Raw genomic sequence first — 22551 nt, 5'->3', positions numbered from 1 at the left:
TAGAATAAGTTCTTTATACTTGGTATTTTTTTAAGCGTCTCTACCCACGTAATTAATTACCATTTTAGAATTATAAACGGTTTTTAAACTGACGTTGATAATGACAAATATAATATCATATTGAACTCTAGAAAAATGTCTGAATGTAGAAAATAAACAGACGTACGTAAGGTGAGCTCATAGTTCTAATATGAAATCATGATCTGTATAGCTTTTAATTTATCGTTGAACTGACGAGATAACATTGATTTAAAGGTTTAAACTATTTGAAGTGTCATACCATTAGTTTGGAAAAACGGATATGGAAGAAGAGATGCTGTTTGAACGATTATCAAAATTCTGTTTTGAAAAAGCAATGTCAATCTTATGCTTTTTCATAAATGTAAAGGTTCTGAAAAATGGACGTTTTGAAGTATTTCTCAACACATTTAAACATGACATATTTCATCAATGGATTATACATTTACCATGTTGTGAATGTAAACATGCTCCACAAAGAACGTATACAAGGCGTGTCCTTACCGAACCTCAAATGGCTACTTTGTATGACTTTACCAAAACAGTCACTCCTGGACACGAAACGACAGATCAACAAGGACGAATAACTCAGTATTGTATATGCAAATATATAGCTTTACCAGGCGTTAAAACAACCGCAGCAGATATCGGAACATTGCATTGTCTCTTAAAAATATTTGACAATGTTGTTTTTTGGCGAGTAAAACAACAAATTGAAGTTATAAGAAAAATCAGAAATGAACTTTCACATTCAGCAAGTAGAATATTAAAAGAAAATGACTTCAAAAAAAAGTGGTTGGAACTCGAAACAGCTGTATTGTTTTTTGCGAATGAAATCGACCCTTCTTTTAAAGAATACGAAGCAAAACAGATATCTGCATCGCACATTGCTGCTGTTACTCCTGAAGAATTTATGAGAGTTATAGATGATATCAAGAGGGTATGTTTTTCGTTCTTGTTATTTTGATACTAGTACTTTTTGATTGATTCCCCTTCACTGATGATACGACTTCTTTGATAGTGATAAGTTTACATTTAAGCATCAAACGCTTGCAATTGAAATCATTAAACTTATTTTGAAAACATAAACAATTTAGAGATGAACCTCAATGTAGCACATGTCATGTATGTGGCTACACATTTGGTACTTTTAAGTTGAGTAAGTTATTCAAAGCTTGTAATTGTTTCCTTCTTATACTTTTCCTCGTTTATTACTGAAGATATATAAATATACGCAATGTGTATTTACAACTACTGGTTTAATGTCATTAGTAGTGGGAGAAGTGGGCATTCTGGCGACCTTTTGCTAATGTTAACCCTATGGGGAAAAGGTAGCCTCCTAAGAGGGAGCCTCTCGATGTGAGGCTAATGTTTATGACGTCATTTTAAGTATTACGACATTAATTCATTAATTTCTTTAGATAAGGTCATTATTAAGTGTTAATAATTACGGCTAATTAATTGGCGTTATTGAATAATTATAAATATATATCTTCTTTATATTTGATGAAAATTCCCAGTCTATAAATAGATACACAGGAAAACCCCACCTTAGTGTATATTTACAGATCATTATTGTATAAGATGTCTCTGGAATTACATATTCACCTACGGCTATTTATCTCTGATAACATGATTATTATATCAATATTGAAAGCGTGTTTAGTCCAGTAGTGTACTTAATGACCTTTAACATGTTGATTCGTGTCAATAAATCCACCATATTGAATTCTTATACCAGATTTCTAGTTCAACTTGGTCTTTGAAATCATTAAATCGTTATATTATTGGCACTAATTAGTATAATATATCTTAATATTTATGGGGTGATTTTTTTTTAAAGTATTTAATCTTGAATTTATACTGTACTAAATCACTGAAAGCGTTCGTTAACTTGTCTTTGACGTACTATTTAATCAAGTTTAGACTTGTCAATAATCCGATTTAAATGTAATCGCCATGTTGAAAATATTATAAACATTGTCACGTTTTGCAGTCTTTTGAAATAAGTAAATCATAATATTCATTGAATTGAATAGTATTATTCTTACAAAGATGAGATTTATCAAGTAGTTAATTTTAATGTGTTCGATGATCCCTACTGTTATGATACGTCTTTTGTTTAATATCCAACCATCATCCCTCCGTTAATCATATAATATATTGTATGAATTGAAAACTTATTTTATTATTTTTCCTCGATCATATTCACTTTATTACTGAAATCCTTTTACTATAAAATGCCAAACTGATAAACAAGACATTTCAACAGTTTCTGTTGACCGCAATCACCTGGTGTGATTAAGTACATGGGTGAATGACCATTAATGTAAACATGTCAAATAGTTCTTATCAAATAATGATTATTTCAACCTTTTATTTTATCGGGCTGTAGTAATATTAATTTTTGACAAACTTTTTCATTAAAATATGCTATTATTTCAAGTTATTTTGTATTGGTACATGGACAAGACTATATCGAATAGAAATTTAAGCATTGCGAACCCATGACCATGACTGGGAGTGATTGGCAATCCTTTAAGAAGGCAACCCTGTGTCACATATGTAAAAAAGAACTAGCAGACATTAGAGTTCGAGATCATTGTCACGTGACTGGAAAATTTAGAGGGGCAGCTCATAACGACTGTAGCATCAACTATAAGTTTACAGGTCGAATTTCAGTTGTTTTTTACAATCTGCGAGGATATGATAGTCTTTTAATTATACAAGCTATTGGAAAAGTTTAAGAAAAGCAACTGAATTGTATCGCTAATAATATGGAAAAGTATATTTCTTTTTCATCGGGATGTATGGATTTTATAGACTCGCTCCAGTGTATGACTACCTCATTACAATAACTCGTGGAAAACCTTGCAAAAGAAGGTTCGAGTAAATTTAGACACATGGCAAGCCACTTTGGAGAAAAACGGATAAGCCTACTTCTGCGAAAACAAATATACCCATACGAATATTTTGATTCCGAGGCAAAGTTTTTAGAATCGCAACTACCACCGATTGAATCTTTCTACAGTACATTATCGGGAGAAGGTATAACCACATTGGACTATGCACATGCCCAACACGTATGGCAATTGATTAACATACAGAATCTCGGACAGTATCACGATCTATACGTTCTATCAGATGTTCTTGCATTAGCCGACGTCTTTGAAAATTTCAGGGAAATCTGTCTCAACTACTTTGGACTGGATGCTGCACATTTTTATACATCTCCAGGTTTAGCCTGGAAGGCTGCCTTGAAAATGACAAGTGTCAAGCTGGAATTACTAACTGATATAGACATGCATTCGTTTATAGAGAAAGGATTAAGAGGAGGACTATCAATGATATCCCATCGTCATGCCAAAGCTAACAATAAACATGTACCAAACTACGATCCAAATCAACCCATTAATCACGTGATGCACCTAGATGGCAACAACTTATACGGATTGGCCATGTCACAAGCACTTCCAGTTGAAGGTTTCTGATGGCTTAACGATTCTGAAATTACGACCTAAACATAAGTGACGTTGAAGATGACAGTAAAAATGGTTTTATATTAGAAGTTGACTTAGAATATCCTAGGGAACTACACGACGACCACAACGAATATCCACTCGCTCTAGAAAAGTTAAAGGTTACAAACGATATGTTATCGCCATATGCAGAAAAGTTATTGGTCGATTTAAACTTAACCGGAACATCGACAGAAAAATTAATACCAAATTTACTTCCAAAGGAAAAATACGTGGTACATTACAGAAATTTAAAACTTTACTTATCACTTGGAATGAGACTATCAAAGATCCATAGAGTCTTGAAATTTGAACAACGACCCTGGTTAAAGATATATATTGATTTCAATACAGAGAAGAGAAAGCTTGCAAATATTGAGTTCGAGAAGGATTTTTTTAAACTGATGAATAATGCAGTCTTTGGAAAGACGATGGAAAATTTATGGCAGAGAACAGATAGAAAACTTTTGAATGACCAATCAAAGCGGATATGCATCATTGGTCTGCGGATATGGTTGACTGATTCTGTGTTTGTTTCTTTGGTGTCGCAACATGACGTCTTTTATATATAATTATATTCTCCAATGTCCATAAACTAAACTTTGTATCCCCTCATCTAGTAAGTATCTTTTGTTATCATAAGGTGATAAGCCAAGTTTGGTGATTAATATATAATATAATTAGTGGTCATATGAACGGATTTGTGTCATGGTAGACATATGGATCTCTTTATTGAATAAACATTGTTTATAATGTTCGTGTCGTGTATCATGTTTGATCACATTCTTCTTTATACCCTCTGCTGTCTTCTTTTCGCAGAGTGTTTCATTCTCCTTATATATCAATGAGTACATCTTTGACTTAAGACCAACAAATTCTTGTATGGGAATACCATGTATTTCGTCCTTCATCTTTCCTAACACCTTTGTATTTAAAGTGCTATAAAGCCGATGTTCAGGGTTGTTCTCTGACGTATCAAACACGTGTTTGTTCTCCATCATATCTCGATATATATCATCAGTGTTGATGTTGTAGCAAAGCGAGTCGGTGTCCGTAAACAAGAGTGTTGCTCTAGATCCATATTTATCCTTCATGTAATTATAATGGAAATCGTACATAAGTGTCTTTGACAAATCGAGTATAGTGAATCCCACGTAGATGGGTCTGTTTAAGTATAATCGTTGTTTCAACATGTGAACAGCCACCAAATTGTCGTTGAATATTTTGAAGGCATGAAATGTTGGTTTGCTGATTAATTTTCTGGCCTTTGATTGGTCATTCACAAGTTTTCTATCTGTTCTCTTCCTTAAATTTTCCATCGTCTTTCCAAAGACTGCATTATTCATCAGTTTAAAAAAATCCTTCTCGAACTCAATATGTGCAAGCTTTCTCTTCTCTGTATTGAAATCAATATATATCTTTAACCAGGGTCGTTGTTCAAATGTCAAGACTCTATGGATCTTTGATAGTCTCATTCCAAGTGATAAGTAGGGTTTTAAATTTCTGTAATGTACCACGTATTTTTCCTTTGGAAATAAATTTGGTATTAATTTTTCTGTCGATGTTCCGTTTAAGTTTAAATCGACCAACAATTTTTCTGCATATGGCGATAACATATCGTTTGTAACCTTTAATTTTTCTAGAGCGAGTGGATATTCGTTGTGGTCGTCGTGTAGTTCCCTAGGATATTCTAAGTCAACTTCTAATATAAAACCATTGTTACTGTCATCTTCAACGTCACTTATGTTTAGGTTCTTAATTTCAGAATCGTAAGCCATCTGAAACCTTCAACTGGAAGTGCTTGTGACATGGCCCATCCGTATAAGTTGTTGGCATCTCGGTACATCAAGTGATTTATGGGTTGATTTGGATCGTAGTTTGGTACATGTTTATTGTTAGCTTTGGCATGACGATGGGATTTCATTGATATTCCTCCTCTTAATCCTTTCTCTATAAACAAATGCATGTCTATATCAGTTAGTAATTCCAGCTTGACACTTGTCATTTTCAAGGCAGCCTTCCAGGCTAAACCGGGAGATGTATCAAAATGTGCAGCATCCCCTGAAATTTTCAAAGACGTCGGCTAATGCAAGAACATCTGATAGAACGTATAGATCGTGATACTGTCCAAGATTCTGTATGTTAAACAATTGCCATACGTGTTGGGCATGTGCATAGTCCAGTGTGGTTATACCTTCTCCCGATAATGTATTGTAGAAAGATTCAATCGGTGGTAGATGAGATTCTAAAAACTTTGCCTCGGAATCAAAATACTCGTATGGGTATATTTGTATTCGCAGAAGTAGGCTTATCCGTTTTTCTCCAAAGTGGCTTGTCATGTGTCTAAATTTACTCGAACCTTCTTTTGCAAGGTTTTACACGAGTTATTGTAATGAGGCAGACATAAACTGGAGCGAGTCTATAAAATCCATACATCCTAATGAAAAAGAAATATACTTTTCCATATAATTAGCGATACAATTCAGTTGCTTTCCTTCAACTTTTCCAATAGCTTATATAATTAAATGACTATCATATCCTCGCAGATTGTGAAAAACAACTGGAATTCGACCTGTAAACTTATAGTTGATGCTACAGTCGTTATGAGCTGTCCCTCTAAATTTTCCAGTCACGTGACAATGATCTCGAACTCTAATGTCTGCTAGTTCTTTTTTTTTATATGTGACACAGAGTTGCCTTCTTAAAGGATTGCAAATCACTGACAGTCATGGTCATGGGTTCGCAATGCTTAAATTTCTGTTCGATAAAGTCTTGTTCATGTACCAATAGAATCTTTTAATGAAAAAGTTTGTCAAAAATTAATATTACTACAGCCTGATAAAATAAAAGGTTGAAATAATCATTATTTGATAAGAACTATTTGACATGTTTACATTAATGGTCATTCACCCATGTACTTAATCACACCAGGTGATTGAGGTCAACAGAAACTGTTGAAATGTCTTGATTATCAGTTTGGCATTTTATAGTAAAAGGATGTCAGTAATAAAGTGTATATGATCGAGGAAATATTAAAATAAGTTTTCAGTTTATACTATATATTAAAATATATGATAAACGGAGGGCTGATAGTTGGATATTAAACAAAAGACGTATCACAACAGTAGGTATCATCGAACACATTAAAATAAATTACATTATAAATCTCATCTTTGTAAGAATAATACTATTTAATTCAACTAATATTATGATTGACTTCTTTCGAAAGACTGCATAACTATGTTTATAATATTTTCAACATGACGACTAATCTAAATCCGATTATTGACAAGTCTAAGCTTGATAATATAGTACGTCAAAGACAAGTTTACGCACGCTTTCAGTGATTTAGTACAGTATAAATTCGAGATGAAATACTTTAAAACATTTCATCCCATAAATATTAAGATATATAATACTAATTAGTGCCAATAATATAACGATTTAATGATTTCAAACGACCAACTAGAAATCTGGTATAAGAATTCAATATGGCGGATTTATTGACACGTATCAACATGTTAAAGGTCACTACGTACACTACTGGACAAGTTTAAACACGCTTTCAATATTGATTTAATAATCATTTTATCAGAGATAAATAGCCGTAGGTGAATCAATAGTATGTAATACCAGAGACATCTTATACAATAATGATCTGTAAATACACACTAAGGAGGGGTTTTCCTGTGTATCTATTTATAGACTGGGAATTTGCATCAAATAAAAAGAAAATATATATTTATACTTATTCAATAACGCCAATTAATTAGCCGTAATTAGTAACACTTAATAATGACCTTATCTTCCAAAGTAATTAATTAATTAATGTCATAATACTTAAATTGACGTCATTAAAATTAGCCTCACATCGGGAGGCTCCCTCTTAGGAGACTACCTTTTCCCCATAGGGTTAACATTAGCAAAAGGTCGCCAGAATGCCCACTTCCCCCACTACTGTCATTGCTAGTGGTGATTTCCTTCTCGAGGGTATCACTAGTCAGTACTTCTGTGTCCACATGGATACTCATTGATAGGGTCATAATTATACATTAGCTGTGAATAAGTGTAATTATTAATAAGACTCCAACACCCGGTCACCCCCAATAACTCTTTAAGTAGTGTGTAATTCTAGCATATAGTGTTCCACAAAAATCGAATAGTGATTAAAACTGAACATTTCTGTTTGGATTTAAATAAAGTTTGATATTGGGAAAATATAGAACTCATATGAAAGTAGATAAAGGAAGATGGGGTATGAGTGCCATTGAGACAACTCGTCATCAAAGTCACAATTTATAAAAACAAACCATAATAAGTCAAGGTAAGTCTTCAACAAGGAGCATAAGCTCATACCAAACAGCAAGCTATGAAGGGCCCCAAAAAATACTAGTGTAAAACCATTCAAACGGGGAAACCAACGGTCCAATCTGTTAAAGAAACGAGAAAGGTCTTTTTTCAGTTGAAAACATGGAAGATGCATCGATAGTGACGTCAGGAAAAACTTAACAGTGAGCTATGTATGGTCGATGCAAAACAAAAAGTATCCAACATTTAAGAGCACCAAGTTGAAAAATATGCATATGCTTATGATACTCTTAATCTTAAAAGATTATCTTTTTTATAGGAATTCTATAAATTTGTCAAATAAACATATTAGTCTGACGTCCATTATCACAGAACTAGTATACATATTTGTTTAGGGGTTAGCTGAAGGACGCCTCTGGTTGTGGGAGTTCATTGCTTCATTGAAGACCCTTTGGTGGTCTGCTCTATGGTCGGGTTGTTGTCTCTTTGAAACATTCCCCATTTGTATTCTCAATTTTATATTAATTCTTGTAATGGTTGTAATACAAGTGTTTACATTTTATTCTTAATTCTATGGACAATTCATTAGATTGGTTTTGAATTAAATCATATCTTATTTTGTCTTAGCAGCGGGAAATTTCATTGAACAGAGAGAAACAAGTTGATGTTCAATATTTATCACTGAGAGGTAAATATAATATTAAATAAAACAAACGATAATATCTGATTGTGCTTGAAGACTTCTTGTATATAATATTACGAATTCGGATATGTGAACAGACATAGTGTGTATGTGTGTATGTGTATGTGTGTGTGATTGTGTGTTCGAGATTAATGTTATTTAACATGAAAACTACATTTTAGTATGGGCGCTCTCCCTTATATATGTTCACACGAACATTAATGTTAGTTAGAATTTCAATTAAATGTTATCAATGTGCAAAATTTATAGTCAACAATGGCCTTCAATGACATAAATTGCATAAACATTTTCTGAACACTGCAATCAAGTTAATATTTTCGATATAGAACCGAATATTCTAGTCAGTTACGACTGTGGTCGACCACACCTACACAGAACTGTTTTTTTTTTTAACTTAAAACAAAAGAGTTCAAAAGCTAGTGATCATTATGGATGTACTACAAAAGCCACTTGTTCATTGTTGTTGAAGTAGAAACTACCTTTACAAAATACAACTGATATTATAAATGTTTTAGACATGAACATGATGAATTATATGAAATTAATGAACAGATTAACATTGCAAAAGACTTAATGGTAAAGCCCGAGCAAAAAATTGAAATGATTCAAATTCGGACAAAAGATGTCCATAATCAAGTTCATAAAATATGAACTCAGTATCTTTCTTTCAGAACACATTTTCAGGATAGAAAATCTATTGTTTAAAATACAAAGCGTATTCCCTGATTATCATCATTCGTCCCCAAAGACAACTGAACAGTCATCTCAAAGTTGGAAGTGTTGTCTGTGCTGTCCATCTTATGGTAATTAATTCATTATACTGTCACGATATCAACAGTGTCAAGGTGATATACTTTCATTATAAATTCACTATCGATTGTCCCTCATGATATAACAAAATTATTAATATGTGATTAAAGTACAGTTACCCTATTGTCATTTCTTTAAACGCCATAGTGGTACACGCTAGATGTGAAAAGATCATTAACTCACCAAATCCAACAAAGACTTGATATAAGTTAAAATAAAATTTCCTCGGGTACCAATTTTAGTGTATTTTTAAAGATTTTGTATTTCTTTATTTTGTGGGCATACTAGCCTACACAAATGTTAACTCTTTAAATATCTAAATTAGTGGTTAATATGTACCACTTCGTATCCCACGAATAATAAAAAAATCATCAGTAAAGTCAGTCTTCTCATTATAATGCCTTTCGAAACGTCAGAAAGTAGCAGTTTGGTTAAAATCAATGCAGAAATAAATATTTCAAAACGGTTAATGACGACATCTGTATTTGAATACTATTTATCAACCTATCAATTACTTGCTGTTAATGTAAACTCATAATCTTACGATTTATTTTCAGGCTCAAGGTACTTTTATGCAGCGGATTCAAATCTTGCAGAAGGTAAACTTATTTACCTCAATTAAAGTTGTTGTTTGTTCTTTGTTGCACTTCGGTGTTTCTGTTGTTTCGTTGTGTTCCTCTCATCTCCAGGGGTGTTTAGTTTTTGGCCCGGATTTGTTTTTTCTCAATCGATTTTTGACTTTCGAACAGTGATATACAACTGTTGCCTTCATTTATACAACTGTACAAAACACGAACAACATTGTTTTTTCGTCTTTCTTAAGGTGCAATGTGATGAAAATTGCAATAACAAAGAATTAAAAAACCTGTAAACACATTATAAAATTTCTGTTCCTAATTGCTTAAACTGTGTTGTTTTTTGTTTAAAGCATATATTCATAAAAAAGAATAGTTTTGAACAAAAAAACCATTAATACGCACCGATTCTAATTACAACTTAACTTCATGAATACCTTGACTTGCCCCCTTTTCATACGAGGTTGCTTTCATGCAAGAGTTTCTGATGACGACTCAAAAGAAGCTTCCATTATCTTGAATAGTGCAAAGTTTGTCACAATGTAATTGAAATTGAAAACAAAAGACTCAACAGATAGAGTTAACTCTATCACATCGACGATGAGGGTCGGGTGAGAACAAAATTTACGAAAAAATGATGATTTCAGAAACCTTTAATGTGAACTTTTTATTTCCATGTAGCAACATTACAGCAATGCCTGTGTATCTATACTACTATAGGAAGAGATCGGTTTCATTGAGCCGCAAACCAAGTCGGAAACATTCATGATATGACGTATAAATGTAGTATTTTGTATTTTCTAATTTGTCTTTGCATGCTCAGTCCACGTACTGCCCGCGAAATTTAGAAAAAAACTCTTTGTTTCAACACAAATTGTAACGTTATTTCGTGGCATCTTCTTGTCAAGTTGATACAATATTCCAATAGTTTGCATTTACTTTTACAATTTCCTTGATAGTTGGTAACTGCTCACAATAAAGCAATTAAAAAAATACAACTATAGTATAAAATTGAGAGCTGGCCCCTAAACAAATATATCTACTAGTTCAGTGACCCGCTTTTCAATAGTCATATATTTAACTGAAACAAATCCGGTTCACAAACCAAAACCGAGGAAAACAAAGGAATAGCAGAAACACTGAACTGCTGCAAAAACAAACGTCAACATACATAGAAATATATTATTAGAAAACAACTGTCGCATTTAGAAAAAAAATTGAAAGAAAATGTACCTTTTGAAAAGTATGTAACTCTCAGTTTTGTTGGTGTTGAAGCACTCACACTTTCAACAAGAATACACTTAACTCTATAACTTTACGATTGATCGCGTGCACCTTTATCTTTATGTAATTTATTCCTAAAATTGGACCTAGCGCACATTGAGACTTTCCTGCGAACACTTTAATAGAAGGCTGTTCTGTGAAAAATAGTTAATAATTGCATCTTAAAATTATACAACAATTAATCATTGATCTTAAACTCGTGCATTTATCATTTTATTTTAGCATACAAATATCGATTATCAAGATATATTTCTCTTTTGGAACATTTTCCTTTAATTTTGCAGGATTTTTTATGAATTTCAATTTTCGGGAAATACTGCGCAACTAATATCTCATTTTTTTGTTTGAATTGGTAATAATGTATCGTGTTAAATAAAGTTCATATGATCTTTTGGAAAATTTTATTGTACAATAATAAAAAATGGCTTTTCGTTTAATAATCGCAGAACATTTGAATGCTAATTCATGATCTTTGAACTAGATTGAACAGAAAATGTACAATCGGAGTTTTTTACGACCGGGCAAAATAAAAAAGTACAGCTTTCGAATAATATATAACATAGCCGTGTTAGTAGCATTAAAGTCGTTAACTATAAGTGTCTTTTTGAAATATTTCACTCGCCTATAACACATTGTTATTGCTGACGTTTTTGTTTCGTATAGACAAATGGAAGTTGGTACTTAAACATGTTAAAACTAAGTATTGAAGACTAAGACACCATGATATGCCACAAGTCTAAATACTACATTTGAAGATAGTCAGTTAGTGAAATGTGTTACACAATGTGCTAGTGACCTTATACGATATATATGGGGTCAGTAAATTTAATATAGGGATTCAAGCTTCAATCTCGCCCTATATGGAATTAACTGACCCCATAAATATTCTATAAGGTCACTAACACACCATTTAACTAAGAATCTTTTATTTCTATCATCATGCATTAATATCATACTGACGAAGAGTATATGTTACCAATTTTTTTTGATAAATAGAAATGGTGATTATTTCCATTTTTTTTTAAATATTGGTGATTTATATGATTTATCTATTGTGTACTAGTATCTTTACTCATAACGACCCAGCGTCCTCGTAGGAGAGATCGTTGACTAATCATCAGAAGAATATTTTAATGTAGAACGAATCATGAGAAGGTAACATGTAACAGGATTTTAAACCGGAAGTAGACGATACTCTATGTATCTTCTAAAAAAGATCTATAAATTATGTATCTTTTTAATCGCTGTACCTTTAGAGGATTTAGGATGTAAAAAGAGGACCCTCAATGCTTTTCAACTTTGTATTTGTTTGGCTTTACAACTATTTTGATCCGATATCAGGATTAAATTTTATATTTACGCCAGACGCGCGTTTCGTCTACAAAGGACTCATCAGTGACGCTCAAATCCAAAAATGTTTAAAAGGCCAAATAAAGTACGAAGTTGAAAAGCATTGAGGACCAAAACTTCCTAAAGGTTTTGCCAAATACAGCTAATGTAATTTGTTCTTGAGGTAGAAAAGCCTTAGTTTTTTTCAAAAATTCAAAATTGTGTTAACAGTCCATTCATAATTATGAACATATCAATAATAATAACAGAAGTACTGACTACTAGGCTGGTGATACCATCGGGGAAATAAATCTCCACCAGCAGTGGCATCGACCCAGTGGTTACATCGACCCAGTGGAGCGTCACTGATGAGTCTTATGATGACAAAACGCGCGTTTGGCGTACTAAATTATAATCCTGGTAACTATTTACACCACTCGGTCGATGCCACTGCTGGTGAATGTTTCGTTCCCGAGGGAATCACCAGCCTAGTAGTCAGCACTTCGGTGTTGACATGAATATCAATTATATGGTCAATTTTATAAATTTCCTGTTACAAAACTTTGAATTTTTGGAAATACTAAGGATTTTCTTATCCCAGGAATAGATTACCGTAGCCGTATTTGGCACATCTTTTTTGGAATTTTGGACCCTCAATGCTCTTCAACTTTGTTCTTGTTTGGCTTTGCAACTATCTTAATCTGAACGTCATTGATGAGTCGTATGTAGATGAAACCCGCGTCTGGCATACTTTTAATTATAATCCTGGTACCTTTGATAACTATATAAAACATGTGAGATGAACCAATATTGTTTCTTTGGTTTTAGATGAAAGTAACCCTGTCTTCAATCGTGTTATATGGACAGTCCGTCCACCAGATAACTGGGATGTAGAAAAAATACTACAGAAAATTCAACACAACTACTCTGCACTTGCAGCTGTTGGTAAAGAATCCATCGGTGATGGAAGCCTGATTATCGAGAAGCAATTTCGTAGACAAGTTGTAGAAGACCAAGAACATTTCGAATCAGAAACAGTTTTATTTTATAAACAAATGGTTCAATTTGGAGAAATCGATGTCAAGACCCCTGCTGAAATATCAGTTGACTGTACAGTAAAGAATACTACAACAGGTAAAACATTAGTGATAAAATGACTGAGTTTTCAAATAATGTGAACACTTCGAAACACATGACATCTTACGTTTTAACTACTGTAATAAAGTCAAAGTGAAGAAAGGAAATTTTGGAGATCTAATGTATAATTTGTAAAAATATAACATCTTCAAGTATCTATTTGCAAAAGTGTAATATAATACAAAACATATAACGCTTTAATTTCACTCGATGATGATAAATTGGCGAGATTTCGAAATGGACTATTTAGAAATTTGTAAAATCTAAATAACCATGATACATTTGTGTAACTAAAGTCTTGCAAAAACTGATGATACCGGAAAGTATTAAAAATGAGCTTCATGCATTAAAACTTGATATGTTATACGTATATTTTATAAAATTAATCGTCTCTTCTTGTATGTTTAATAGTATCCTACGGAAATTTTGGGTCCTAAATGGTCTTTAACTTATAATTAAAGTTATTTTTTTATGCTTTGAGTTTGATACGTTATTGGTGTCTTCAATGGTTTATTTTTATAGTTAGATTGTTCCATTAGTATAAAATGATACTGAACAAAAGTATTTATGTTTATTCCTATTGTAGGTCTTGTAAGGCATCACCTATATCAATCTATGGAACAAGAGGGAGGTTTATCAAGCTATAAAACCGGGATTAATCCTTTTTGTTTTTATTTGAAATGCTTATTTTAAGTCGATAATATGAATGGCACTCGCTCCTATGGTTGATTATCTTTCATTTTGTTAGTTTTTATGGACCTTCCCATTTTGAATTAATGTTCGAGTATTCTGTTATATTCTAATGTAGAAAGAAAACTCCTTCAAATGGGACTACCATTGTTGGTAGCATTTAATCAAAATATTAATCATATCGGCATATCTTTAGTATGTCTGATTGTAGTTACAAAAGTGCTTATATTTCCAAAATATATATGCTCAATCAAAGATGGCTAATTCGAAACAATTAAATGAGAATACACATTACATAGCAGTCGTGATAATTTAAGCTAGGCATGATGTCACACGTTTTGGCTATGAACATTTAAATATAACGGTGTCGCATGCATCGTAAATAGTTGTGTTTACCTTCCAAATTATAGTATACAAAAGTATACAAATTGTGTAGCGTGTTTTTATTTATTTTTTTAGATCATTTTGGTGGAGATTTTAACGAAGAGTAAGTCCAATATATTTTCTTTGTTTTCAAAAAAGTAATAGATCGATTAGCATGCCGTATGTTTCATTCTTTTACAGTACATAGTATAACTTACTGTAAAAAGTACATGAGAAATTTGGAAAATGGAGACCTTAACATAAAAAAACAATATTTCAGGAAGATTATGAAATATTTTTAGTGCTTCGTGTAAACATTTCTATTAATTGTGGGTAACTTGTATAGGGAGCATTTTCGAATTCAGCTGTCTAACAAACATGGCGATCTGAACATTGAAATAAATAAACTCATTGAAATGAACGACATAATACACCAGTCTCCCTTTCGTATATAGTGTCAATACTTTTTATATAACTAAGCAGTATCATACAAGTAATATTAGACCTGGTTGTTCGTAGAACAAGTTTTGCTTTAGATTTACTGAACTGAAAGTTTTTAAGTCTTTTAATGTCACAGAAATTCAGTAGATATTCTCAAACCATGTAAATAACGAAACAATGTCTACTGAGATGGTGATACTACCCAGATACTAAATTCAAATATCACTTCAAAAATGTAGTGCATATGAAGAGCTTTTTAGATATCTTTCATCAGAAAAGATCAAACCTGAACATTTAAAGGAAATGATTATAATGCATAGACACGTGTTAGATCATCAGATCGATACTTAACAAAAAATATCTAACAAAAACAGACCGGCCATGGTGTCTATCTATCCCACAACCAACTTAACACACAGTAAAGATCTGGAAATACACCCGGTAACTGACAGCTAGTTCAAAGCCAACGACAACTAATAAAAAAATAAGTACATGTACTAGTATCATTAGTAAAGCAGCATTACATGTTATTGAAATATTTGGCACATTTTCTGGTCTTAAACTGAATAAGAATGAAACAGATGGCATTTGGATAAAAAAACAAAAAAAATGTAAAGATAAAGTAGATAATGTCAAGTTTTTGCAAATCGTCTTGTAAAAGTGTTAGGCTTGTATTTCGGTGCAAATACAACAGAATGTGCAAAACTATACTGGGAAAAACAAGTTTGAGAAAGCATAAAAACTTATTGAATCATTGGAAAAAAGACATCTTATCATCGGTTAAATTCTAATAATTAAAACGATAACAGCTCCGCAATTCACAAATTTAGCAAGTATGGCAGTCATAAATAAAACGTATATTTGCAATCAAGAAAGAGAAATGTCAATTCCATTTGTAACGGAAAACAAGATAAAGTAAAACGATAAACTCTCATATTAGATTACAGTAAAGGAGGACACAATATTATTGAAAGGTGGAATTCAAACTAAATCGCCTACTAACATTAAAGAAATACGCAAAGAAATTTTATGGGATAATACAAATATAGAAATAAAAAATAAACCATTATTGATGCTCAGCTGGATCAAAAACAGTATAATTTATATTATTGACGAAAACGGTCAAATCAATGAAAGAAAAATACATAATGCATAAGTTGCATATAAAACAGAACTGGATAGCCGAACTATCAATACTAAACAACAATCATTGGAATAATTAAATGGCAAAGAATTTCAGACACAGTATCATTACAATTTAGACAATCATTACCCTTTACAAACAACAAAATATACATAAACAAACTTAAAATTTATAAATAGAAATAATTTAGCTATATATGTTACAGGGAATTGGTGAAATCAGTGATTTTGTAAAATCACTGAAATTTCAGGGAATTTGTAAAATCACTGAATTGATTAGTGATTTTACAAAACCCCTGACATAATTAAGATATTTTTTACAGATTCACTGATTAAATTCAGGGTATTTGTAAAATACATTCATTCAATTTTATTAAGAATTTCTGTGAAAAATGACTACAACAGTAACACTCAATAAGTTTGAGGTTAATCTAGTCTTTATTTTAATATTAAGAGAACGGTTTTCATTCACAAAACAACTGACATACTGTAGAACAATGGCCCAGGTACAAATGTCTTAAAATCAAGAGTAAACATACACAATAAAGTTACTTCAAATAATTGAGGTAAAATTAAAGTGCAACATATGGAACCAGGAAAAGTATGATAAACATTTTGGAATATTTTGTCATTGAGCCACAGAAAGAAGACAAAACAAGCTCTTATCACTACCTTGTTTGAAAGAAAGTTACTGTTTATTATAGTTTTCTGTACAATTACTGTAGAAAATAAAACCAATTATATCAATTTTTTTCAATCAAATATAAAAACTGAACATTAGGTTGATTGCTGTCATTAGAGAGGAAAAACACATATGTAAGGTATAAGAAATTGAGTGGGTTAGGGTATGTGATCCAGTGGCAAATATTACATGCATATCAGATCAAGAACATCTTATTGCTGCATGAAAATTGAGATATAAAAAGCAAATAAGTGTTGTATTATTAATTTGCTGCCTACAAAATAACATTTATTTTCACAAAATAATAATAAAAAAAAAGACAACAGAAAATATTGGTAATAATACTTTGTTTTGTACTTGCATGTTTATAAGTAGGTTAATCTAACCAAGCAAAAATAAACAAAGTTTTACCTACTTTGGTCATTTATCAGACACATGTATTCTATCACAAAGTGGTATAACTTTGAATAAGTTTAAAACATTTCTCAACTCTTTTAATCCAAATAAAGTAAATATTTTGTTGATAAATGAAGGTATGAAGTTTTTCAATGTGGAGATTTGAAAAAAAATGTTAAAAACGATATTCATCAGATGAAGATGTTTTAAAAATAATATGTATGTCTTGAAGACATGTACAGCATAGTTAAGAAAATTCACAAATCAATAGCTTATAGTGGAAAAGATGTCACCCAAAGTTGTCTTGCAAAAATAAGCAAATTCAGCCTTAATACCCGTTTATATGCCTTTTAGTCATTATCATTATACACAAGTTCTAGCTTATAGTGTTTATTAAACAAATATATTTCTAAATCATTAGTGATCATCCATTTGGTCTATCTTTATATTAAGAAAAACACATTTCTAATAGCATGTTATACTTTATTGTAATCAGGGATTTTACAAAATCCCTAGCTCTATTTTCAGTGATTTTGTAAAATCCTTAACAATTTCAGGGATTTTACAAAACCACTGAAACTGTTAGTGATTTTACACAATCACTGATTAGTCCAGTGATTTTACAAAATCCATGATTTTACAAATTCCCTGTAACATATACACTACAAAAGTAATAAAGCTTGAAGAGACCATTTTTTGTCTGAAATAGCATGAATTTGAACTCGACATTCTTTCTTTGTCTGAATTTTTGAAAATATTCAAATATAAATTTGTGTAATAAAATTCTTATTTTTTCTCGACAAATGTCTTGACCGTATTAACATTTCTAAAATTTTCTCGACACTCTTTGTATCATTAGATAAGTGTTTTTTTTAGTCGCGACCAATTCTTGACTGCTTTAAATTTGTCATATTAGTCTTGGCAAATTCTTGACATTCTTGATTATTTCTATATATGTTTTGAGAATCTTAAAGCTGTCTGAATATATCTCGACACATTCCCGACAATATTAAAGATGTCTTGACACTATATTTTGCTGTTATATACTCATTTTTATAGTCGCTAAACTAAACGTAGAAGAATCAGGATACAACAATACTTTGCTAATTATGAAAAGCCACATTTTGGAACTATAAGTGTTTATTTACTATATATTCCCATTGAACATTATGCATGAGGAATGAAAAATGTCTACAACATGATTGGTTTTAATCATTTCGCAATTATTAGTAAGATTTATGAATTAACATTTGTAGTTATTCACAAGCCTACATTTTAATTGGTGTATATCAATATACCCACATTTTAAATTTCATATCCATATGTGTATTCATAAAAACCTTTATCTACTCAAATTTTTACTAATTACATGCCGAACTTTGCTTTTGTTTTAATAAGTGTATCTTAAAACAACGGTATAATGTATAAAGGGAAATGAGGATTATGTGATATAATGTATATTGGTCATGATTTTTAAAACTCAGAATTGTCAAATAAATTTAAGACAATTCAAAATGTTCAGAATATGTCAAGCCATACTGAAAAAAATAAGAATGTCGATAATCTGTCGAGAAGTTTCAAAACAATGTTAAAATGTCAAGAATTTATCAAAAAATTTAAATACTGTACTCAGAATGTCGAGAATTGGTCGAGTTGATTTCACACAAATTATTCTTGAGAATTTGTCAGGACAAAATTAGGAATTACGACACAAGGCATACTGTTGGAGAATGTCGAGTAAGTGTTCATGCAAATTTAGACAAAAATTGTTTTTTTCCGACTTATGGACTCTTGTAGTGATATTACCAAACCAAGAACATCTTTTCAAATGTAAAATACCAAACAACCAAAGTGTTTATGTAAGTGCGCGTTTGTTTAACGATTGTGGATGTATAAAAGACTTTTGGAATAAAATAACAACAACAAAATGAAAATCATAGACCGTTGGAAGAAAATAACTCTAAAGATAAAGTCTTTATATATAAAATCGAAGACCTACATTTAATATTATGACTTATTATAATTTTCATAGGTTTCTCAATTTACAAATCAATTTACACACCAAAATAGAAAACACTGATAAAATGGAAAAATAAAACATATTGGATGATTGATTTGATCAAGCCTATATATCAATATGTTCGCTACGTTGGATGAATCTTGTACTTGGGACTCGAATTTACTGTCTTTGTACTGTCATGTGTTGTACTGATAACAAAAAACATATAATCAATGATAATTCCTTACCCTTTGATTATAATCCAAAATCAATAAAAGCAACACATGCAATATAATATCCTTCAATCATACTAGGCACACGTACGTTTATTTCTAAACGAGCAATAGATATGTCACGTAGTTTGTATCCTATTACACGAATAAGGATGTAAATGTGAAGGTCAAATACGGACAAAATACGTGAATACAAATTTAAATGATTTGCAATTGAATATGTCTATCTGTCTATATTATAACATATTTGTATTTCTAATTGACTAATTATAACAAAGTGAAACTTATCTTTAAGACACACGATTCTTAACATTATCAGCATATAAGGGTACCTTGTTTGTGAAAGCTGTAACAATAAGATAATTGTGACAGTTTAAGACCAATATATCAACATCATAGAAAAAAAAAAGAAAGAATCCACTGTATCTAAGACTAAAACAATTATTACACACCAAACATCGCATGTTATAATTAGTCAGATAGTCAGAAAAACCCTGACTTTGTCCAATGCCAAACTAAAAATAGATAGATTGTTGTACCGTATTGATGGCAGTTGGTAACCTTTTGGAATAAATTTAATTTTGGGTTCAACACGTCTTCTGATTGACTGAACGTGCTTCCCGGGTTATTTAGTGTGCATCCCATATTTGATGTTATTTCTTCATATAGATATGAAAACATTTTCAGTAATTCTTAAAATAACTTTATTTAAAAGAATAAAAAGTCAATCTGGATAATAAATATATTTCGTTTGTCTTTTTGTGTTTGTCAACCATTATGTGTCAATGTAAAGAAACTATAAACAAGTGGCATACAAGTGGAATGTTAACCTAGCTATATAACGACAAAAAGCCTAGGAAAATACCTGCGTCCATTCAGAAATAACGGTTATGTTCAATTCTTTGTCTTTCTATGATAAAGTCTAGCAATTGATTTTTTTGACAGTTTTGAATGTATCTTGGAGTTCGGTACTTGTTTTTTTTTTTGATAATTTTTTAATTTATATATTTATCACCAAATATGTAGGAATTTATGCTATACATCATGTCACCTCCGAAGCATTTTTTCTCAATTATTCGTTAAATTAATCGATTATTTTTATCAGAATGATTGAAAATTAATTGGTTCATTTGTTATTTCCCTTTCTTATTTAACTAAATACTAATTAAGAAAATTTTCGAATATGATGTAAGAAAGCTTCACTTCGTAAAGTATTTAATCAAACAATTCAGAATCAACTTATTATTGCATTTATATGTACATGTGCATTATTGCATACGATGTCATAGCGAAAGGGCTTACAATCACATCTTCCGATATATAATACGAGCGTTTCCCTCAATCAATTCAAGTTACAGTTAATCATTTCGGTGAATATAGATTTCTATGTATTGTTATTTCTTGATAAAATACGGACATAAGTATACTCTACATCCGGATACGTCTTGGACTTGTTTAGCATGTTTAGTTGATTAATATAAAACATGCAAACTATTTACCTCGCAAATGCTTGATTATCATTTTAAAAATTTTACACAAACTTGATGCTAAGACGTTTTTTTTTAGGTTTTACCTAAAGAACACATTGCAGGTTTATGTGGAGAAAGCCTCCAATGATCCCAACCTAAATCTCGTCGACATCAAATCATTCAAAGATGGACGAATAGTCATTGCTGACAAAAACTTGCACCAAATAATGCATTTCAGTGATGAACATGGTAAAGGACAGCTCTTGCGTTCAATAAAATTAGACGGAGCACCAACTTCATTAGATATAATAGACAACACTACGGTGTGTGTGACTGTACCTAATGAAGGCATTGTCGTACTTGATGTTAACAGTGGAAAACAACAGAAACCGATAACAGTTGAAGGAAAATGCTGTAGTATTATGTACAGAAAAGATTATTTCTTTGTAGGATGTGAAAATGGAACATTAAAAGTGTTGTCTCGTTCGGAAGATATGAAACAAACCGTATTTCCACTTCAGTTCGAACCTTCTGGTATCTGTGGACAAATTGACGATGACGGGCGTATCTTTGTCATGTTTTGTCAGAGTACACAAGATAATAGAATATATCGTGTCAAAATTGATGTAGAGGATATAAATCAAAAGTCAAGCCGATATCCAGTACATGTTACTCTAGAGCAAAGTGTAGGGACAGCTCATTTTGGATTAACAATGGATGATGATGATAATTTAATCTTCCTTGATAACAAGAATTTGTACAAAGCGTACAATGAAGGTACACGCACTCCCGTGTTATCACCATCTAAGGAAATATCTTGCATGCATTACGATATGTTATCAAAGACAATGCTACTTGTGACAGTCGGCGGAGAAATTATGTTTTACGCAAAATATAACACACGTTTATAGTTTTTTTTTGTAATCTATGGTTCTCTATCATAATATGTAGATCGATCGCTCGAAGTGTAGACAGACATAATAAAATTTGAATATATTTGTATTGTACGAAGAGAAACTTCTTGTCTGAATTATCAGATCAATTTTGTCCGTTAAAATTAATTGACAACAGACATTTGTACTGCGTACTGGAACAGCTTGTATCACATGCAATGAAAACGCTATTCTGCAGCAATTATTGAATATGCGTGCCTTTTTTATTATAGTTAAGTTGTAATGCATCATATCTATGAACATGCATTGACCACGTGCAACGCGATGTGTAAGCCAATGATATCAACAACACAAAACAACTTAATAACAAAAGAAGTATCGAACCTCTATTCCACATAATATAAAAAAGAAGATGTGGTATGATTGCCAATGAGACAACTATCCATAAAAGTCCAAAATGATACAGACATTAACAACTTTAGGTCACCGTACGGCCTTCAACAATGAGCAAAGCCCATACCGCATAGTGAGCTATAAAAGGACCCGATAAGACAATGTAA

At 31.6% G+C, this 22551-nt stretch overlaps 1 protein-coding gene across 1 annotated transcript; it reads left to right on the top strand.

The window, feature by feature from the left end:
* Positions 1-292: 292 nt before the first annotated feature.
* On the top strand, positions 293-22092 carry LOC143053936 (uncharacterized). Its single transcript, XM_076226741.1, has 7 exons — positions 293-958; positions 8472-8532; positions 9219-9350; positions 9915-9956; positions 13374-13679; positions 14832-14859; positions 21196-22092. Exons 1-7 carry the CDS (start codon positions 302-304, stop codon positions 22007-22009), a joined length of 2040 nt encoding a protein of 679 aa, XP_076082856.1. The 5' UTR covers positions 293-301; the 3' UTR covers positions 22010-22092.
* The last annotated feature ends 459 nt before the right edge of the window (positions 22093-22551 follow it).

The sequence above is a fragment of the Mytilus galloprovincialis genome, chromosome 12 (genome assembly GCF_965363235.1).
Source record: "Mytilus galloprovincialis chromosome 12, xbMytGall1.hap1.1, whole genome shotgun sequence".
Taxonomy (NCBI): domain Eukaryota; kingdom Metazoa; phylum Mollusca; class Bivalvia; order Mytilida; family Mytilidae; genus Mytilus; species Mytilus galloprovincialis.
Note: the sequence above shows the minus strand (reverse complement) of the source record. Positions and strands in the feature narration are given on the sequence as shown.

Excerpts from the sequence above, each read along its gene's own strand:
- LOC143053936 (XM_076226741.1), top strand. The coding sequence starts at position 302 with ATGGAAGAAGAGATGCTGTTTGAACGATTATCAAAATTCTGTTTTGAA. Across the intron at positions 9,351-9,914 it reads TCTGTGCTGTCCATCTTATG|GCTCAAGGTACTTTTATGCA; the intron begins GTAATTAATTCA and ends ATTTATTTTCAG. Across the intron at positions 14,860-21,195 it reads GGTGGAGATTTTAACGAAGA|GTTTTACCTAAAGAACACAT; the intron begins GTAAGTCCAATA and ends GTTTTTTTTTAG.